We start from the raw sequence: 20910 nt of genomic DNA, 5'->3' as shown, positions 1-20910 counted from the left end.
GTCATTTTACCCGTTCACAACTTGAAGTGATTTCGTAAACTCAAGCCTACCACCGACGTTTATGACAACATATAATGATCATCTATGGTTTCAAACGGAATTATATGACCCCGAGATGTATCTCTTAGGGTCTCAAGGATTTTCGCCACCGGGTTCCGAGACCTCAAAATTCCTCTAAAAGCGTTGATTATAGCCTTCAATTTTGTAATTTTTTGACCATTTTTTGTCATAAAATAAGAATTGGCAAAATGTTTATTATGATCCCTAATAACCTCCGGGAGTCAAATTGGATTTGTGGAACCGTTCAATATGCCCCTAAACGGTCATTTTACCCGTTCACAACTTGTAGTGATTTCATAATATCAAGCCCACCACGGACGTTTATGACAACATATGATGATCATATATCAAAAAGCGTTCAATTTTTTAATTTTTTGACCTTTTTTCGGCTGGAAATAAAAATTGTCGAGATGTTTACCATGGTCTCTAATATCCTCCGGGAGTCTATTTGGGTCGGTTGAATCATCCAATATGCCCTTAAATGGTCATTTTACTCGTTCACAACTTGTAGTGATTTCGTAAACTCAAGCCTACCACAGACGTTTATGACAACATATAATGATCATATATGGTTTCAAAGCGGAATTATATGACCCCGAGAAGTATCCCTTAGGGTTTCTAGGCTTTTCGTGACCGTGCCCCGAAACCTAAAAATTTCCTCAAAAAGGGTGGATTATAGGCTTCGATTTTGTAATTTTTTGACCTTTTTTGCCCTGAAATAAAAATTGCCGAGATGTTTACCATGATCCCTAATACCCTCCGAGAGTCCAATTGGCTTGGTGGAACCATCCAATATGTCTTGAAACGGTCATTTTACTTGTTTGCAACTTGCATCGATTTTGTAAACTCAAGCCTACCACGGGCGTTTATGACAACATATAATGATCGTAAATGGTTTCAAACGGTTTTATATGACCCCGAGATGTATCCTTTAGGGTCTAAAGGCTTTTCGCTACCGGGTCCCTAAACCTCAAAATTTCCTCAAAAGCTTGGATTCTAGCCTTCAATTTTGATATATTGTTGACCTTTCTTCGCTCGGAAACAAAATTGTTGAGATGTTTACCATGGTTTCTAATACCCTCCGAGTGTCCAATTCGGTCGGTGGAACCATCCAATATGCCCTTAAACGGTCATTTCACGCGTTCATAATTTGCATTGATTTCTTAAATTCAGGCCTACCACGTACGTGTATGACAACATATAATGATCATATAAGGTTTAAAACGACATTATATGACCCTGAGATATATCCCATAGAGCCTCAACACTTTTTTCCACCGGGCCCCGAAAATTTCCTTAAAAGTGTGGATTATAGCTAGAGCTGTCAAAAACTGACCCGACCCAAGAACCCGACCTTAACGGATAAAGATCTTAATCCAGCCTGTAGTTGAACAATGGGGTGAAACTAGTGACCTGTAACCTGACTTGATCTTAACCGAAAACCCATTTGATCCAATAGTTTATGACCTGAACCCGAACCTGCCCCCGACCTGATAGTAACCGTCAACTGATTTAATTCGACCCGATTGCAATCCGAACCTGAACCTAGTACCCGACCCAGTTAAAACATGAACCCGGGTCATGGAAGGTTTAATAAAATTTTATATCCCTTTTATTCAGCTTATATATTTGTATAATTCTGTAAACCCTCAATCCGATTTAATAAAATCTTTTGTTCAGCTTATATAACTTTTGTTCTCTATTACTCGTATATAGGTTTAATAAAAACTTGATGATGCTTGATCAAATTATGGAAGGCGTAATTATATAGTTCTACTTGGCCACATCGATATTTATTAGAATTGAACTTGAACCAGAACCCAACTCAACACTATCCTGAACCCGAATGTACCATCTTGTTAACCCATCCAAACCCGACTCAACACAACCCGAACCTGAAATTGAACCCGATCTGGTTTTAACTCGAATTGAACCCGACCTATATCCGAAAAGGTGAACGACTTGTTATAACTTGCCTGAATTGACCGCTCTATCACTTACCCGTGCTTTATTTATTTGTTGAATACTTCCAACTCATGTCCATGTTATTTTGTGACCTGCATTTCTGGTCCAAGCCACCTACACTGATCTGTTTTGTCGTTCTTTGGGTTGGACGAATATTGGTGAGCGCTGAGCTGATTACTAGAATTGAATTTTCAAGTACCTGTGTATTTTACTGTTTTGAAAACAAAAATATGATTGTTTTTCATAACACAAGTCTGCAAAACTTAGTTCAGAGGTTAATTGTGTTACAAGGGTTGTACATACTTAATCAACCCCTTATCAAACAAAAGGAAACCGAAGACGCAACAAAATCCATTCACCATGAAGGTAACCCCAAGCACTTTACAGAGTTAAATATAGAATGTCAAGCTAATCATATTAAATGAATGGGAAACCTGTTGTTCATTTGAACTCTTCCCTTGAACTTCTGACAAAAAATTATATTCTACAGATTCTACAGTATACTGTTATAAAAGAATGATGACTATCCCTTGAGCTGTAGTAGTATCGAAATGCTAACGAAAATTGTTACTAGAACAAAGAGTTGAAAATCCCTAGATCCAGGGACAAGAAATTTGTCATCCCCCTTTCCATCTTTCTTTCCCCCTTCGGCTGCAACTGAAAACTTTTGAAAGTGGAATTATAAATCATCCTCAACAATCAGATCAAGGTAGCTTGAGGTTGAGACTGAAAACTTCTTAATCCTCACTAAATGCCAAATCATATATTTCGCGGTAATCCTCAACAAAGTGGACGTCTAGGCCTTCTTTCACATTCAAGGAAAGCTCATCAAAGTCTCTTCTGTTGGCAGCAGGAAAGATTATGGTCTTCACGCCACTTCTCTTAGCTGCTATGGTCTTCTCCTTTACCTGATTTTACATAAATCAACATATTCAGAGACTTCGGATAGATGATGAACATATGAATTTTACAATAAAAGAAAAGTTAAGACAACTGAAACAGCAAAGCAAACAATTAGACTGCAAATAAGTATGAAGTAAACATCCTGAATGCCAATTACAGGTCCAAGCGTCTCTTCCTCCGTCTCTCCAAGTCCTCACCATAGCCATGTTCAATTATGCATGACAATTTTAAGGGGAAATAGATACTGAGTATGATCCATGAAAAGTGAAAGGAAAAAACGGTAAACATCAAGATAACATCAGATGTATCTGACAAAGCCCAATACTCAAGTCAAACTTTCAGAACGGAGGGAGTTACATATTATGCAATCATCATTTTATCAAATATTTAATTCACAACACCAAATTCAAAATTTAATATAACTGTGTGATTTCCACTATTTTTTATTATTTTTATTTATTTATTATTTACCCACCTAATGAAAAAGATAAATAAATAAAAAAAAAATTCAAAACCTAAGACTTAAGCACACTCAAAAAATCTAACCTAACGCCTAACCTTACTTTGAGCTTATCTGATTTTATTTACTTTACACTTTGAACTTGTCTAGACTTATTTTTACTAGTGAATTTTAAACCATATTTGAAAAATTCATCTGAAAGTATTTCAACTTGTACACCTATTCAAACTTTAGACTTTAAAAGCTTTTCTTTATCTTGTTTATGTTAAATTTCGGTGCATTAACTTTAGACTTGTAGACGTAACTGATTGGTGTACAAAATCAAATAATGTGTACAAGTCTACACAAATTAAGTCTAAAGCTTTAGACTTAATTTATCTGTGCATTAACTTTAGACTTGTACACGTATCCAAGCTGTTCCTGTTAAATTTATCTTGTACAGCCTTTGGCAGGTCATCAAAGAAACAAGAAAAGCCTATGTGCTCTGCTCCTGGTTCAGAAAAAAAACCAAGACAACATTGCCACAAGAAAAAAAAATTTCCTATTGTTTCAACTTACCCCGCCAATTGGAAGAATCTTCCCAGTAAGTGTTACCTCCCCAGTCATTGCCAAGTCCTTTTTAACAGGTTTCTTCATCGCGAGAGAGAGCAGTGAAGTAATCATAGTGCACCCAGCACTGGGTCCATCCTTGGGTGTGGCGCCAGCGGGAACATGGAGATGAACCTTGGAATCAGCAAAGAAGTTTCTATTTAACTCCTTCTCCAGCAGTATTGCCCGGGCAACTGTGAGGGCAATTTGTGCACTTTCCTTCATGACATCCCCAAGTTGTCCAGTCAGATTAAGAGCCCCTTTTCCTTCTCCTTGCTCAACATGGGTTGTCTCTACGTAGAGAGTTGATCCTCCCATTGCAGTCCAGGCTAGACCCATCACCACTCCAACAGGGGTCTGATCATAGATTCGCTCTGCATGAAATACAGGTTTCCCAACAAAATCAGAAAGGTTTGCTTGATCGACCAACACTTTCTCTATCTCCTCCGGTTCCTCGGCTTTATCAATTTCAGTTGTATCCTACCAGAGAAAAAGAACACAAATCAATGACAGGTTTTACACATATTTTTATAATTTAATCCTTCTCCACTTCTTCTCGTTTGGCAACAAAGTCTAAGGGTTCAGAGATTTTACAAATAGTTCCACCTAAGCAAGTCCCAAAGCAAATATCCATACAGCAGACTACTATTCAAAAGATTAGGGCAAACATAAAGTCAATTGTTGATACAAAATCCAGCAACCACTTGACACCTTAAATTTAATGAAAGCTAAATTAAACATAAACCCAACCAAGTTCTTGATGGAAACATGCATAACATCAGAGAATACATGAATGAAGACGATGACATGCCCCATGTCAAATAGTACATTGATTACAAGCACCAGAACTAATAAGGAAAAAAAAAACACCAAGTTTGGGGTGTGGAGGTGATTTCAGTGTGGGTGTTATAAACAGAGGAAATGATCAAAAAAATTCTTTGAATTGAGGATTAAACTTCTCATATTAGAGCCTGTACATTAATGCTTGTTTTTTTTTTCTATCAAAGCTTTTCAAATGCATTCCTTCTATTTAGCAGTTGATGTCTACCTTCAAAAATTGAAAAATGAAAACAAAATAATATAATTCTTCAAAGAAGCTTAAGAAGGAAAGGGCATATAAGATGATAGGAAAGGTGAAGTTCCACAAGAGATTGATCTTATGTTTGTTAGAGGAGGAGGAATTTGTAGAGAAGTTCACCGATCATTCCATTTGCTATAGATCCAAACAGAACTCAAAGATCACAGTATACCTTTGAGCCATCAAGTAATTCACTACATCTTTGGGGGTGCTCCTGTTCAAAATCTACATTATCTGAGCTGCTCTCATCAGACTTATCCTCATGGCTTCTCGCTTCTGTTTCAGCTTTACTTTGGTTTTCTTCCTGAACTGTAGTTTCACTTGAGTCAGCAATACAATCAGCTTTAGAAGCATCAGAAGCAAGTGCTGAGGATTCGTTTGAAGCTCCTAGCCTCACAAGTTGTAAAGCAATCTGAAATGTGAAGTGACCTCAAGTAAGCATAAAATATATGGTGATGTTTATTTCTGATAATATCAAGAAGTTCAACTAATGTGTTACCTTGCGGTATATTTTTTCAATTTGTTTCTGAAGGTTGCGGACCCCAGCTTCCCTACAGTAATTCTCAATCAGAGAAAGAAGGGCTAGATCAGTGAGCTCAACCTGTAATAATGGAGTCAATTTTCAATAAATTGTTAAGACAGATGAGGCATAAATAACGAATTAGACATAACATTATCTCAATTTTTAAGGATATGTCTAGATTTCACAAATACTTTTAATAGTCGAGTCATTTCCAAATTTTGTCCATCAGTCAATATATATAGCACATCATGAAAAGTCCATTCATAAACGATTACTACTCTAGTAAAAGTGACAACTTAAAACACTAATTAGAAAATAGTACAAGTGACCATTATTTTTTCAGACAAGAGTATTTTCTATTTGCAGACTAAAAGCACATTAGCACAAGATTCAGAAGAAGACTGAGCAAACTACGATATTCATTAGTTCACTACCATAGTTCACTACCTGTTCAGGCTTGATGCCACATGCTTCACGGGTGGTCTTTTCCAAATAGTCACGTGCAATGCGCAATTTCTCATCAGTAATATAACCTGCAATCGAAATTACTTCCATTCGGTCCAAAAGAGGGGCAGGAATATTTTCGATCACATTAGCTGTGCAGACAAACAAAACCTGAAAATAAAAATTCATAAAGGTAGATGAAACAGGGAAAATATATTAGACTGAAGAATATGCCTAGATAATTAATCATTCAATATGGGGGTAAAAAACATCCCAGTGAAAGCAGGAGTCAAGAGTAACTAATCATCCAATATGAGGGTATAAACCATCCCAACTAAAGCAGGAGCTGAGAACTAGTGGATAAGTTATACTTTGAATGGGTAGCATTTTTATATTATTAGTTTGATTTTGATAAATGCTAAAGGAAATATACATAAAACATTATTTCAGTTATTCCCTTGGAATTGATATTTAAATTTATAAGTAGTACTTCCTTGCTCCCTCCATTTTCTTTTGAACTAGTGACATCATTAAAGAAGAGCAAGAATACCCATTTCGCGCGGGCGGGGCAGGGGGGGTGGGCGATCAACTTAAAATATTGAGAAATAAAAGCTGAAGCTGCAATTTGTATACAGTGGTATAGTGGAAAACATAAATAATTGTGCATATATATATATATGGTTATTTTGAACAAAATTATGCTACTTCCTCCGTTTTTGTTAATTGCACCATTTGGATCTTTACACTATTCACACAATAGCCTTTGACCGGTTTATGTGATTTATCCGTAAATTAAATCATAGTCATATGGGATCTAGTTAGATTTGTCTTGATATCTACTTTTCAATATCAACTTTTTATAATTTTGATTAAGTGATTAAAGATATTAATCGTCAAAGTAATGCATGGGGAAGCGTGATATCACAAATGGTGCAATTAAAAAAAAAAAGGAAGTATTAATAAAAAAATTCTTTTTGAAAATTTAATATAGGAAGAACAAAACCAAAGCGAGGGAGTACGAAAGACATAACTTGGTAAAATGTACACAAGCCCTTATATGATATTAGATTTTAGTGAAAAGCAAAAGTAGTATTAAAGACAATTCAGTAAAACATGTCATTTTACTGGGTAAAATCACTTCACACAAAAATAAAACTAATTTATTAACTAGTCAAACCAACTAAAACAATTACTCAGTTATCTACTAATAGTCAAACAAGGCCAAAAAACCTAGATTCTCCATAAGCTTGTAACAGAAGATGATGTCTATTTCATGGAGCTGAAAATTTCACTACTTTCTGACTTTAAATATACTCCATTATGGAATAACTATTATTATTATTATTTTTAAAAAGGGGCTAAGCTTATTATAACATTTGCCCTTTTCTTTTTAATTTATAGTAACATAAAATATCAGCATTCTGAATATAGTCAAATGTCTACTGTTAAAGGCTTCTTCAGTTCAATCATACGGACAACAGGTAAGTGTGTGAGCATCTGACCCCCTTATTATACCCTGGACATGAATGTTTTTCACATAAATTTGGCCCATTATTGTTGTGGCTTGCACCAAAATATGGATCGTAAGATAATTATAACAGCTAGAGGACCAAGGCTCATTAGGCAAGGAGGCCAACAATACCAAACTCAGTAGTAAAAATTCCAAAAATTGATCACAAAAATCTGGGAAGCATAACATGATATAGGGTCAAAATGAAGCAAGAAAAACACCCTAACCACATACAAATAACTAAATCAAGTCCTTATAACCATGTATAGGTTATAATGTTCAAAAATCAACTTTTAAAATACAATCTATCCCAGTACCACTAAAAAGAGCCAAAAATTTGTCACTGAAAAGCTTATTAACAAGCCAAGAAAATGTTGCTAAGAAGTCACACAGAAATTGATGAGCCAAGAAAATGATATATATATATAGTTTAGTTACCCGAAATCAACATGACATTATTAAAATTTGAAAGCTGAAGGAACTAACCTTTGACAAATCAATTGGAACATCAAGGTAGTGATCCAGAAAATTTGCATTTTGTTCAGGATCAAGAAGCTCCAACATAGCACTTGCTGGATCACCAGTATTTCCTCTACCCAACTGCATTGAAGGATGAGCAATTGAGCTTCTCATGAAAGTTAAGTACGATTAAATTCACATTCCACATGGACAGGTGTAGAGCTCATTATTTAGAAGAGCACCAGTATACATCCTTCAGTGAAATTCCCTATGTCACACTCAATAATAATCACTAGGAAAAAAACAAAAACCCCAAAATCAACCCTTCCCTAGAAAAGGAATAGAACAAAGAAAACATCATGAAATTGAGACTCAATAAGAATTTTGGTCATACAGGCACATGTTTTTCATATGTAGCATGGAAAATATGGAGTGTAGAGTACATATAGTGATATGAAGAGAGTATACCTTGTCAATTTCATCGATTAACACAAGAGGATTAGCTGTTCCTACACTTTTTAAGCACTGCACCATCTTTCCAGGCATAGCTCCAATATAAGTCCGACGATGACCCTGTGCACAATCACATAGTAATGCATCACAGTTGTTTTATCCATTCCTCTTTATTATGGGGTTTGGGGGGGATTAAAAATTAAGAAGTTCATAACACACTGTCCAAATTGTACCTTAATCTCCGCAACGTCGGATAGTCCTCCAACTGAAAATCGATAAAACTTGCGATTCAAGGCACGTGCTATGGAACGACCAATACTAGTTTTCCCCACTCCGGGTGGGCCAGATAGGCATACAATTTTCCCTGATACAAAAGCATCTTTATTCAATATGTATACTCTTCTAGGCAAAACTTTGACAACTGTTCAACACAATTGTCACCTCATAGCAATATAACTGACATTGATTGATTCAATAGATTAGCTCCCCGAGGTAAAGTTTTGACCACTATTGACTATCATTAGTCACCACATAATAATAATAATAATTATTATTATTATTATTTCACAATGAGAAACAATCTCAAAGAAATTTACAAGCGTAAATCTACATCGTGCTCGGATTTTTTAAAAAAGAAATTGGGCAACCATTGCGAGAGAGGAGTCTGCTCAATATACCATATTCTGCAGATGAGCTATAGCAATAAAAGTTATTTTGAAAATGACAAACGGATAACAGTTGAAGGATATGCATCACAAATCATATCCTATACTCCTATGAACATGTCTATATCATTCACCCAGAGATAACTCTAACATAGAAAGACATCATTTCCTCTTGCAAGTAAAAATTCTTCAGTCAATGTTAATTGAAGACCTATACGGCAATTGCAAAACTTATCAACATTAAATATCAACATTCAAGTACTACCTCCGTTTCGGATTACTTGCAACATAGAAGTATTATTTGTGAGACACAAGAAATTTCTCTGTTGCAAATAAATAATAAGAAACGGAGGAAGTATCCATATGTACGCAACTACAAATCAAAACTATTAGAGGCACAAAAAGGTATGGAAAGGTCTGCACATATACAACTACTAGGCAACTCGTCCTATTTGGCACAAAAGGGTCTATTAAGCTACAACGATGAATAATTTTCTAAATTAGAGCCTATGCTAGAGTTACACAAGTAACAACAAAATAAAGCATATATATCTTTGAAAAGTGAAAACCTTGAGCTGTTCCCCGCAACTTTCCAACAGCAATAAATTCCAATATCCTCTCCTTGACATCAGACAAGCCATAGTGATCTTCGTCTAGTATCTTCTGTGCTTGACTAACATCAAAATTTTCATCACTGCACAAACACAAAAGGTAAAAGAACACATTATTACTCCCTCTGCCCTAATATGTAGTTCCTGTTTGTGTTTTTTCACGGTAGTTAAGAAATATGAGGAATAAGTGGATGAAATACATTAAAAAAAAAAAGAGAAAAGTACAATTGTAGACAAAAATTAGAGAGAGAAAATGGAAAAAAGTACAAGGAATGTGCAAAATTCAAGGGTAATTTAGGAAGCACAATGAATAAAGTTAAAAAAAGTGAGGGTATAATAGTCTTTACATACTATCCAAAAATAGAAACATGAACAACATTTTGGGTCTCCAAAATAGGAAAACAGGAACTATATTATGGGACAGTGAAAGTATTATATATAGATAGCCCTCCCACCATTAAAATAATATAACAACATAATTCCATCCCCTCAACGTAAAGGATTTGGCATGATCACATGCACTCCTTTTAAAAGTAGTGTCTTCTCTATCCACTCTCCAACGCTTAATTAAATGAGAATGTCTTAAAACTTTTAATTACAAGTCACTTGGCCCTCAATCGTAAGTGATTGTTCACAATGAATTTTCTTAATGATAAAGGAACCGAAAAGGATCAAGAATGTGTTTTAGAGTAGCAATGCATTGAAGAAGCAGTGTATTTTAGTGTAACAACTTGGAGAGACCCATAAGAAATTCTTTGGTTTCTTAATTCCTTATGCAACACAAAATGATAGTCATAAATTGCAAAATAAGCAAAAAGGAAAAGATATTTACAAGTTGTAAAAACGAGGTGGCTTATAACCACCACCAACGACAATGTCAAAGCCTTAATCTAAATAAAATGGAGTCAGTTATATCAATCAAAGATTGTATCTACAGTGATTCAAAAAAAAAAAAAAAAAAAAAAATCATGTTCCCTCATTCACTTTGACTGTCCCATGTGCTCCTGCATAGCCATTTCCTCATTCCTTCTTAATTCCCTCTATCCTAGTCATCTTTGGTTTCCCTAGACTTCTTTTAAGTTCTCATAATAATATAACTCCACTAATAGGTGCACCTACACATACTGTCTCACATGCCCAAACCCAAACCAACATAATCGGTTCTCCCATTTCTCAACCACAATATTTATAGCTCCAAATCTACCATTGGAATTTTATCCCTTAAGGTGTTCCCACACATTCAAATTAATTTGCATTTCTGCTAACGGTGAGTGAAAATTTCAAGTACCCAAAACCGGCGGGTTTGAAACCAAAATTGGATCAGTTGGTTCCTTTCATTCTGGGTAATAAAATTAAGAACTGGTTGCAACCAATTCCCAATTTTTTGGAACCGAAAACGATTGGATATCAGTTACATGAAAATATTAATATATATGTACTTTAAAAACAATGTTTAATGTATCTAATTATTAAAAACAGAATAGCATTAGTATAGCGTAAAAAATACAATAGCTTAATGCACATAAAAACTTAAGTATTACTCCCTCTGTGTTTAAATAAGTGAAACGTGTCTCTTGTACACGTATGCCAATCATGACTAATAATATCAATAAGTAAAATCTATAGCAACTGAATATTAATAAACTATTCATTAAGACAAATCCAACAAGTACACACAATACTATATTTATTCTTAAGTATACATCACAAACTGAAATACTAAATTATATGGATAGTGCAAAAAGTCAAAACGTTTGACTTATTCAAACACGGAGGAGGTAGAAGCTTAAAAAGGATATAGACCAAATGAAATATTAGAATTTGCATTATTTAAAACAATTATGTATATAGCCATGTACCAGAACAAATTTGGAACCGATTAGACTGGTTCCAATTTCGGTTCCGAATATTAAGAATCCGTCCCAACCAAATTTGAATCCGTAATTTTGATCAATTATCCAATTTGCACTGCTATACCCGCTCTTCATATGAGCATTCCCAATTGCCTAAAATTCTGGCCACTATAAAACATAAAACAACACTGATATAATCAAATTTAACCTTAGAGGTACACTACAATCACACAATATCTTAGTTTAATCTCTCCATTTGAGTTATTCAATTAAACAAATCTTAGTCAATATTTCCAATTCTTTGTAAAAGCAATCCAAGGTACTTAACACTCACTTATGGATAGATATTTATAGTTACTATCTGATGTTACTAGCCTTCTTTAGTTCCTTCTCAATTAGAATTGACGATACTCTGCTTAGCCTAAACCCTTGAGATTGTAGCTTTTGCCTTAATCAAAATTAGCATCGAGTCCCACTCTAGTCTTATCTACTAATATGATATCATATCACCCACAAATAACTTACACCCATGAAATCAACTATTTTTAATGAAAAATAGAAAGAATCATGAAGTCCAATCACAATAGAAAAATCCCGTATTACTCTCCGAAAGCAAAAGTTGAACATATTTTTTCACGTCTCTAACATAAATCCTTAACTAAGTCAATAATTTTACATAACATACCTTTATTTGTCATTTCACATCAAAGGAATCAAGGTAACAAACAAGATACCTTATAACAACATATGTTAATCACTTGACAAAATTTAGCAATGGAAGTCATATCACCAAATCAATTCTCGCATAAAGGATCACAATAGCACCTTCAGCATTGTTATGTATGGTTTTCAAAGACACGATTCAAAGTTAAGAGAAAAATGACTGATCTTTATCTTAGAGATTTTCTACGACTTCAACTTGACTAAGAACAATTGCCTGCACTTAGAATCTTAAAATAAAATATTTACGAGCTTGATGTCAAAAAAGATTCTATTTAACAGCTATAGGACTCCCTTTCCTTTGGCTCTAAGTTAAGGTCAAGAATTTAATTTGAAAACAAAAACAGTAACATGCCTTCATATATAAGAACTGAAACCAAGATAAAAAATAAGAAAGATTTTATATGAAATGGATGCTTAATTTACAGAGTGTATAGCAGAGATAATTTTGAAAGAACTCTGATTACTCTGTATTTTGACTATTTGAGACCAACCTGTAATTTCCCCAAGGCAATGCCGTCAACCAATCAAGATAATTGCGAGTAACATTGAATTCACTTGAGCTGGCCTCCAGCAGTTGGAGCTTTGTAAGTTCTTCTTCTATAACTTGCATAACATGTTGTGGAATATTATCTTTACTTGATTCAATCCTTTCCCTGAACTTTGCTGGAGGAAAGAAAATATGGTCAAGGAAGCATAATATCAGAATATAAAGTTCATGCACGGAAATTTTGCAATCAGTAAACTCATATATTCTTAATAAATAGCAGCGTCAACACTGGTAGAGATATGCACCACATGAAGCCCGCTCAGACAAAAATTCAGCCATTGACTATGTCAATGAAATTTCTAACGGATCAAATGCAATTCTAGACTCAAATACGCATCCAACTAATTTACAATACATATGATGCTATGCAATTAATGAGAAACAACTCACTAGTAGTACTCACCAGAGAGTGCTGTTTTGTCATCTGTTTCAAGTCCCAACTCCTGTATAGATAGAGAGGGAGGAGCAAAAGTTAAGCATTTTAATTCACAGTATATCTTTTAGCAACAAGATATTTCACTAATTTCAGCATATAGCATAAGGATAAATTAACAATACTTCAGATGTACCAAGCACCACAGCCATCATGATGGCTACAAAAAAGTTGTAGCACCAGTGCACCACATTGTATGGGCAAATATGATAATTATTTGAAAAAATACTTCTACAGCATGGGATTAAAGATAAGAAACCTTTTTTATGGCCTTGAGTTGCTCATTCAGAAGATAGCGCCGTTGCTCACCACTGATTTTCTCTTCAATAGCTTTCGCTATGGTTTCCTTCATAAGATCAAAAGAGATAACTAAACCGCACAAAAGAACCCAAAAATTAAAAAAATAAAAAATAAAAAAGGAACTACCAAAAGAATTTGAGAAAATACCTGAATCTTACTAATTTCCACTTCTTTCTTCATCAATTCCAAGGTTAGTTGTAAGCGCTTGAGCACCTGGATTATCAGGTCAGAAAATGAACATTCAATTAAGTGGAAAAAAAAAAATTAGAAAATATTTCCTTTGTAACTTGTAAGACATGATCTGTGATGCACCTAGAATTTTACATCATTTTTAATTCAACAGCACTTACATCTAGCTCTTCGAGTACTTGCTGTAATTGAAACTTGTTTGCCCCAGATATAGCTGCTCCAAAATCTGCTAGCCTAGGATAGGTGAAATCACCAATATGCTGCAAAGAAAAAATAGGCAGCATAAGCATCATCAGGATATGATAGAAAAAGCAAAGTTTAAGGCTTATGATTACTGCTTAAAAAATAAAAAATAAATAAAACTTCACGAAGAAAAACTTGAAGACAGGAGTCACTGCAAAATATGTGTCTAAAAGATAATGGACAACAATTAAATCATGGAAATTTGGGGGAGTAGGTATAAGTAAATCCAGGTGAGTATAACCAGAGTTACATCCACAAACAAGGGTCAAGAATACATCATAAAGTTTATACTGAATTCAAAAGGCATTGCACATGAGAATAAAAAGAATCTGCAACAGCCACTTATTTGATAAGGTAGCTATCCAAATATATGAATGTGTTTAAAAAAAAGAAGCATACAGAGCTTCATTAGTTTCCCAATTTCAAGACATGTCTCTGAACAGTAACGTAAGTTCTAAGGTTGGAGAACAGTAATGAAAGTTATAAGTATGCTGGAAAGGCAAAGGCCTAAAACATCAGAACACCCCAAAGATGTGAGCAACAGGCCACCTACAGAGAGGCCCCAAGGACCAAGTTCTGTATCCTTCTGATGCATGGTCAAGGGTAAGCATAGTGATCAGTAAACACACAAAATTCATGTTCATGAGCCAGAAATTTAGATCTAGTAAAATGGTTCTGAAGTATCCATACATTATCCAACCGAAATCATAAATTATACATGAAGAATTATGTTATGTACTGAATTCGGCTAATGTATTTCACACAGTTGATTATGATTTACGGATGAAAGCTTGAGTATTTTGATTGATTGAAGAACGATTACAAGGGGATAAGCATAACTTGAGGTTATGAGTCTCTCTAGTAGCTTTAGGCTACAAGTCTCTCTAATGTCAACTCACTAATTTCTGGATAATTTCTACCACTGCTAAACTACCATACATATACTCAAGACTTAGATAACACATGTGATTTTAATTAACTAAAATAGAAACCCATAGTGAACATGATTAAAGGAAGCTGCTTTACTTCCTCAACTTCTCCTTAATTGGCTTTGTCCTGTTGCTCCTTGTTCCTGGCTTCTCTTGACCCTTGCTGCCCCATCTTTGCGCGCCTCGTATACACCAAAAGTGGTGGTTGACTTGCGGTGTTGACCTCGTTAACCCAATCCATTACAAATTAACCAGCTAATAAAATGCTTTGTAACAAACACCTTGTAGCATCAAAACATATAAATGTTGAATATTATAACTAACTTTGAAGGTTGCATTATGGGTCTGTGCAGTATTTGACTCTTCCAAAGGTCAAAGAAAATTTTAATCCTTTATCACACCTCTATCAACGCTAGTACAGATCTAACCCTACATCTGACAATGTTAGTTCTTTAGCCATGACAGATACAAGGTATACAGAAAATCTTCAGACACATATATACCAGAATACCACAGATAGAATTTTTCTAAATATTACACTAAAAATCTTTTAAGCTCAATTTTTACAAATAACTCAGAAAGCCATGCCTTTTGAAACAACAATATCAATCAAACAATCAAACATAGTATAAAAATTAAAATTCTGTGGCTCCTCGAATCCAATTCTTAGGCTGCAGCAGTGCAGCCAGACCTATTGACAAATGGCAAGCTACAAATAGTCATATAAAATGGCACAAATGTTATCATTTGCAAATTTCACAAATCAACAGGGAACCCCAACTTTAAGGCAATATAGAAAAGCAGCACATATATCACATAAAATCTCACTGACATCACTATAGCCTAATCTTAGCAAATACAGTTTTGTGGAACAAGCTTTCCATACTTCCACAAAGAGAATGTAAGTATATACATGTTTTTAGTGCTCTATGTTGAGCAATACCTTTGTGTATGTTTGGACATGATCCCTCCAGAGTGAACTTCTTTGCAAGACATCCCTTATAGTAGATATGACCTCAAATGATGTTGCTTTAATGACATCATCGTCTTTCTCATAAGGTAAATCCTGCAACAAGATAAACGGTCTAACAGCTAGACATCAATCTAAGAAAGCAAAATGTACACTTAATAGTAAAGAAATTTAAGTACACATTGGGAAAAAAAAAATCTTGCCTTAAGATGATCAACTTTGACAGTTAGAGGATATTCATTCACCTGGTACAAACACATTAGCATCAATCATAAGGCCTTCCCTTAACTAGAATCAGCACTGGTACGGGGAATTAATAACAATTAGAGTGCAATCCATACAGAGAACCAAACACATTTAAGAGAGCTTAGAGAAGCATGCAAACAGCAGCCTCGTAGAATCATTGCAGGTCAACATTAGACCAAGTAGAAGACAATTCAGAAGCACATAAATTATGTACCACTTCTAGTTTCATCAAGCTTACCATCTCTGTTATTCGAAGTCTGCGATGACCAATAAGAATAACTTGTTCTCCCTGGATGCTTGAAATCTTTGTGGAAAAACACAACAGAATTATAAATATTAGCCAAATATCAGTATTCTATTACATATTGATCATATTATGAAGAAAAAAAAGGGGGTCAAAATTAGGGTACCTGAGCCAATGTCCCAACTTCATGCAGCCTATTTAGAAGTTCTTGTCCTTTAAGATCATAAATGTTCTTCTCGTCAGAATCTGGCTCATCTTTGATAAGAAAGGCACCAGCATACGGAGCTTGCCTTCTTTGACTTTCTGCCAGAGCTGCTAACAATTTGGGATCCTGGAATAAAATGTAGGCCATAGAAACCTCCACTTAGACTACAATGGAGCTAAATGCTAAGGTTGATATATCATCTTTGAGTGATAAGTAGAAGTAATCGATATAAAAATATAAATTTTTTTAAAAAAAAACATTCAAATTTGCAAGGATAGCTACTTGTTCCCTTGATCTAGGTAGCTACTTGAGTGCTTGATGGTCATTCATGACTTATGACAACCAAACTTGACTTTACAAATCATCAGTGCAAAACTGCAAACAAAGGACTACAACCAAGAATCTACTAATTTCCGCATTCCACCTCTATGACTTTTGCATTTCCAAGTTTATGTCAAAATGCCAGACCACAACCAATGGCTTGCTTTATAGAATAATCAACACTAGTATTGTAAGCAATACCGTCTGTTGGGGAAGCCATTCCCACCGCGCTCTGTACAATAATATCTTTCAGAAGACAAAATTCAAGCCCAGTGAAAGAAATAAAAGGAAAAAAAAAGTGAAATACTCAGCTCATCAGCGAAACAGTAAAAATCTGTGCGTTTATGGCTCAAAAATTATCGAAAAGTTGGTGGGCTGCATGATCATAGTTTTGGAGACAATATTTATGAAAGAGAGCAAGATAATAATAACAACCAAAATGCTCACAATACCTTTACATTGACTGGCATGTAGAACCCAGGAAATAGTGGACGATGAGGAAGTGGTAATGCTAAAACCTGCCAGATATGCATCAACATTCAATTTACAAACAAATGGCAAAAACAGTAAGAGAGCATGTAAATGCTGGGGGGGGGGGGGGGGGGGAGGGCAATAGACAAACATTCCAATATCAAATCACATGGCAATATCAGCTAATATTATTTTAGTAAGGAAATGCAGTAGAGAGACCTCAAGGGAGTCACCCATATACAAAATAAAACTACGCACAAAAATATCAAATCATATGCTTTAAGGTTAGCAAGAGATGCTCTTCAAGGAGCACTTAGTTCCAATAATACGAAGGTCAAAAGGTAACTTGTAAGCTTAGTGTGAAAAACCTATGCCCTAAAAACACTTTTAAATTTTCTCAGGTGACAGCACAAACATGAAGGAGGCAATCATGAATTACAATAAATAAGGCCTGGCATACAAATAAAACATCAGATCAGGAAAATAAAAAAGTAAAAAGTACAGTTATCAAGTGCATTTAGTAAGAAATTTGAGCTTTCCGCGGCTAATATGGAACTGGTAAACATTCACACTGTTAAGAGTTTTAGACTACAATTTTAGATAGTAGTTACAGTTGCAACTACATCACGATTTGTGACTCAGTCATATCAACCATAAACCAATCGTATGAGCTTTTTATCATCTATATCGACTATCAAGAACCAACTATTTATGATATGATGGGAAAAAGAACGTCATGGTTGAGACAGACAAAAATTTGCTACTCCGTAATAGATAGGCCGTGCAATTGCTAATATGTAAGAACTCTACTAAAAGACCATTTATTTGTTGGACAATTCAATCACTCCTAATTCTCTTCCCCAATTAAGACCTTGAAAGGCGGAATCAGAAAAGCCTATCACAATCAATTTTTAAGCCAATGTAAGTATGTAACAGCTTGTTCCGGACATTGTAACGTAGTATATGTAATTGTGCTTTCTTCATGTACTCAACCAAAATTTTGCACTATTAAACATACATCAGCTTAAAATCTATCAAGTTTTCATACACCAAACCATCTTTACATCAATTCACTTCACATAAACAAAGAAACATACTTAATTATCGATTGTTCAATGATCAACTAAACTCATTCAACAGCTTCCTAGAATCATTTACACTAATTCAATTACGGAATTACCACAATTCAAAAATTAGAAAATGAGGAGAGTAAAGAGAGAAAACCGTGAAGCACTCGTCGGGGCGAAACACACTGGGGAGAATCGCATTCGGCGAAACGGAATCGGCATCCTCGGCTTCAGCAGCAGCAGCTTTAGCAGCAACTCCGGCATCACCAACCGAGTCAGACCCATCAGAGGATGAAGAATCGGAGCAGAAATGAGCACGGAATACAAACGGTTTAGGGTAATTGGAACTGCGAAGCGAGTCGATAACTCGGAGCAATGGCGTAGTTGACTCAGCACAGGTCCGAGCTATGGTGGGTGACCGGGAATGAGATGCGAGAACATTCTGGAATCGAGAAGAGTATGATAGAACCTTCAACATTTGGGGGTGGAAAAATCAATTGTGAGATGAATTTGGAATTAGGGTTTTTATGGAGGTTGAAGATGAATTGAAGCTATACAAATTATAAAATGGTTAGTGAGAGAAGTGTTTGATAATGGATTATGAGTAGAAGAACATTGTAGAAGGAGAGGAAGAAGAAAAATGAGGACTGTAAATTGTTTTATGTCCAAAAGCCCTCCATAAACCCTTTTGTTGTGGTTTATTGTTGATTTCTATAAAAGGAAATGCCCTAGTGTCTTGTGTGAGAAGATATTGTTAAAATTGGATATAATTTGAATGTTAAAAGGTGCGGAATTCATTAAAGTAAATCAATTTCCGTCAAAGTTGTCAAGTTTTGGGAAAAAAGATCGATAAATACAAACTCATTACAACATTTAATATCCCATCTTGTAACACTGTGAGCTAAAGTATTACCCCACGCTTAATATGGGAGAAAAAAAAAAAAAAAAACTAAAACCAAAGTTAAGAAAAACTCCTTATTTGGGATCATTTCTAATGTATTAAAAGAAAAATAGTAATCTAAGTAAAGTTGTTACTTACAAACATCAATATCCATGTTACTAAATGGCATACAACAACAATCCAACCTGTTGCGCGATTTGGATCTTGATAGGTGGATTGCTAAACATCGCCCGCAAATCTCCACATAAAGCCCACAAATCTATACTGAATTTATCTTATTGCCCTAAACCTAAAATAAAAAAATCTAACCCATACCCACACTCTAATCACCCAAAAATACGGCAATGTTGAGGCGGCAAGGCAAGGACTTGGCGGCCACAGCGGCGGAGGGAAGGACGGCTCACGGTGGCAGGGTTTTTTAAAAAAAAAAATATTTAAAAAAAAACCAGAAGAGGTGGGGCGCCTGGCCAGGACGCCCAGCCCCTGGTGGTGGCGTCTGCTCCGACCGCCGGAACCAGGGGGCTGGCGTCTGACCTGGACGCCCAGCCACAGTTGTGGCGTTTTCCAGAGGACGCCCAGCCCTACCACTTTTTTTTTTTTTTTTTTTTTTTGTCTAATATTTTTTTTTTGGAAAATCAGAATTCTTTTGTTAATGTTTAATATTTTTGTTTTATGTGTTAATGTTTTTATTTCTAATGTATATATTTTTTTTTAAATCAGAATTTTTTGTGTTAATGTTTAATTAAAAAAAACAAAAACTTTAAATAAAATTTAAAAAAAATTGCAAAAAGTTTAAATAAAATTACAAAAAAGAAAAAGAAAAAAAAAATAAAAAAATAACAAATTACAAAAAAAAAATAATTACAAAAAGTAGGGGTGGCGTCTGGCCAGGACGCCACAGCCATGGTGGCGGCGTCCTGACCAGACGCCACCCCTACTTTTCGTAATTTTTCCCACGGATTAACTCGCTTTCCGGCGACGATGACGGCTCTTCGGTGTCCCTCGGCGATCCACTCCAGCTCCACATTCTTCGTGAGAGTGAATTACGGTTTCGGTAAAAATTAGAAAAAGGGCAAAAGAGTCAAAGTAAAAATATTTGTGGGCTTTATGTGGAGATTTGCGGGCGACGTTTAACAAATCCCCTTGATAGATATGCTAAATGCTCTAATTTTGAAATTTAATTTTGAAATTGAGTGAGAAGAGAATGAGTGTATTCGATAATATGCTCCATAATAGAAGTGATCAAAATTTGCTAATTGAAGAGTTTATTTTGCTAATGCGTTTGGAATGCGTTTGTGGGCTTTATGTGGAGATTTGCGGGCGGGTTTGGAATGCGTTTCATGCATATTTTGCTAATTTTTTAGGCACGGCCCGACCATTTTGTGCGAGTTTGGACACAAAATTTGGGCCTGGAACTTGGCCCGACATGGGCCGACTCGAGGAAGTGGGGTTACTTTTTTATATTCAACCCGGTCCGTCCAATGATCACTTCTACTCAATGTGCCAAAGGACTACTCAAATGTCTTTTATTGAGTTAATGACTAATAGC

The 20910-nt window shown here is 35.3% G+C and overlaps 1 protein-coding gene across 1 annotated transcript; it reads right to left on the bottom strand.

Moving 5' to 3' along the window:
- Positions 1–2354: 2354 nt before the first annotated feature.
- On the bottom strand, positions 2355–18938 carry LOC110701180 (lon protease homolog 1, mitochondrial-like). The gene is made up of 20 exons (XM_021878769.1): positions 18618–18938; positions 17375–17440; positions 16563–16727; positions 16391–16456; positions 16110–16151; positions 15880–16002; positions 13926–14024; positions 13723–13788; positions 13535–13621; positions 13246–13285; positions 12787–12958; positions 9678–9802; positions 8677–8807; positions 8459–8563; positions 8018–8131; positions 6025–6192; positions 5554–5655; positions 5227–5466; positions 3947–4456; positions 2355–2933 (listed from the first exon to the last, which is right to left on the bottom strand). The coding sequence occupies exons 1-20, from the start codon at positions 18936–18938 to the stop codon at positions 2763–2765; spliced, it is 2913 nt and encodes a 970-aa protein (XP_021734461.1). The 3' UTR covers positions 2355–2762.
- Positions 18939–20910: the final 1972 nt, after the last annotated feature.

The sequence above is a fragment of the Chenopodium quinoa genome, unplaced genomic scaffold (assembly GCF_001683475.1).
Source record: "Chenopodium quinoa cultivar QQ74 unplaced genomic scaffold, ASM168347v1, whole genome shotgun sequence".
Taxonomy (NCBI): Eukaryota; Viridiplantae; Streptophyta; class Magnoliopsida; order Caryophyllales; family Amaranthaceae; genus Chenopodium; species Chenopodium quinoa.
This window is presented reverse-complemented; position numbering and strand designations above follow the sequence as displayed.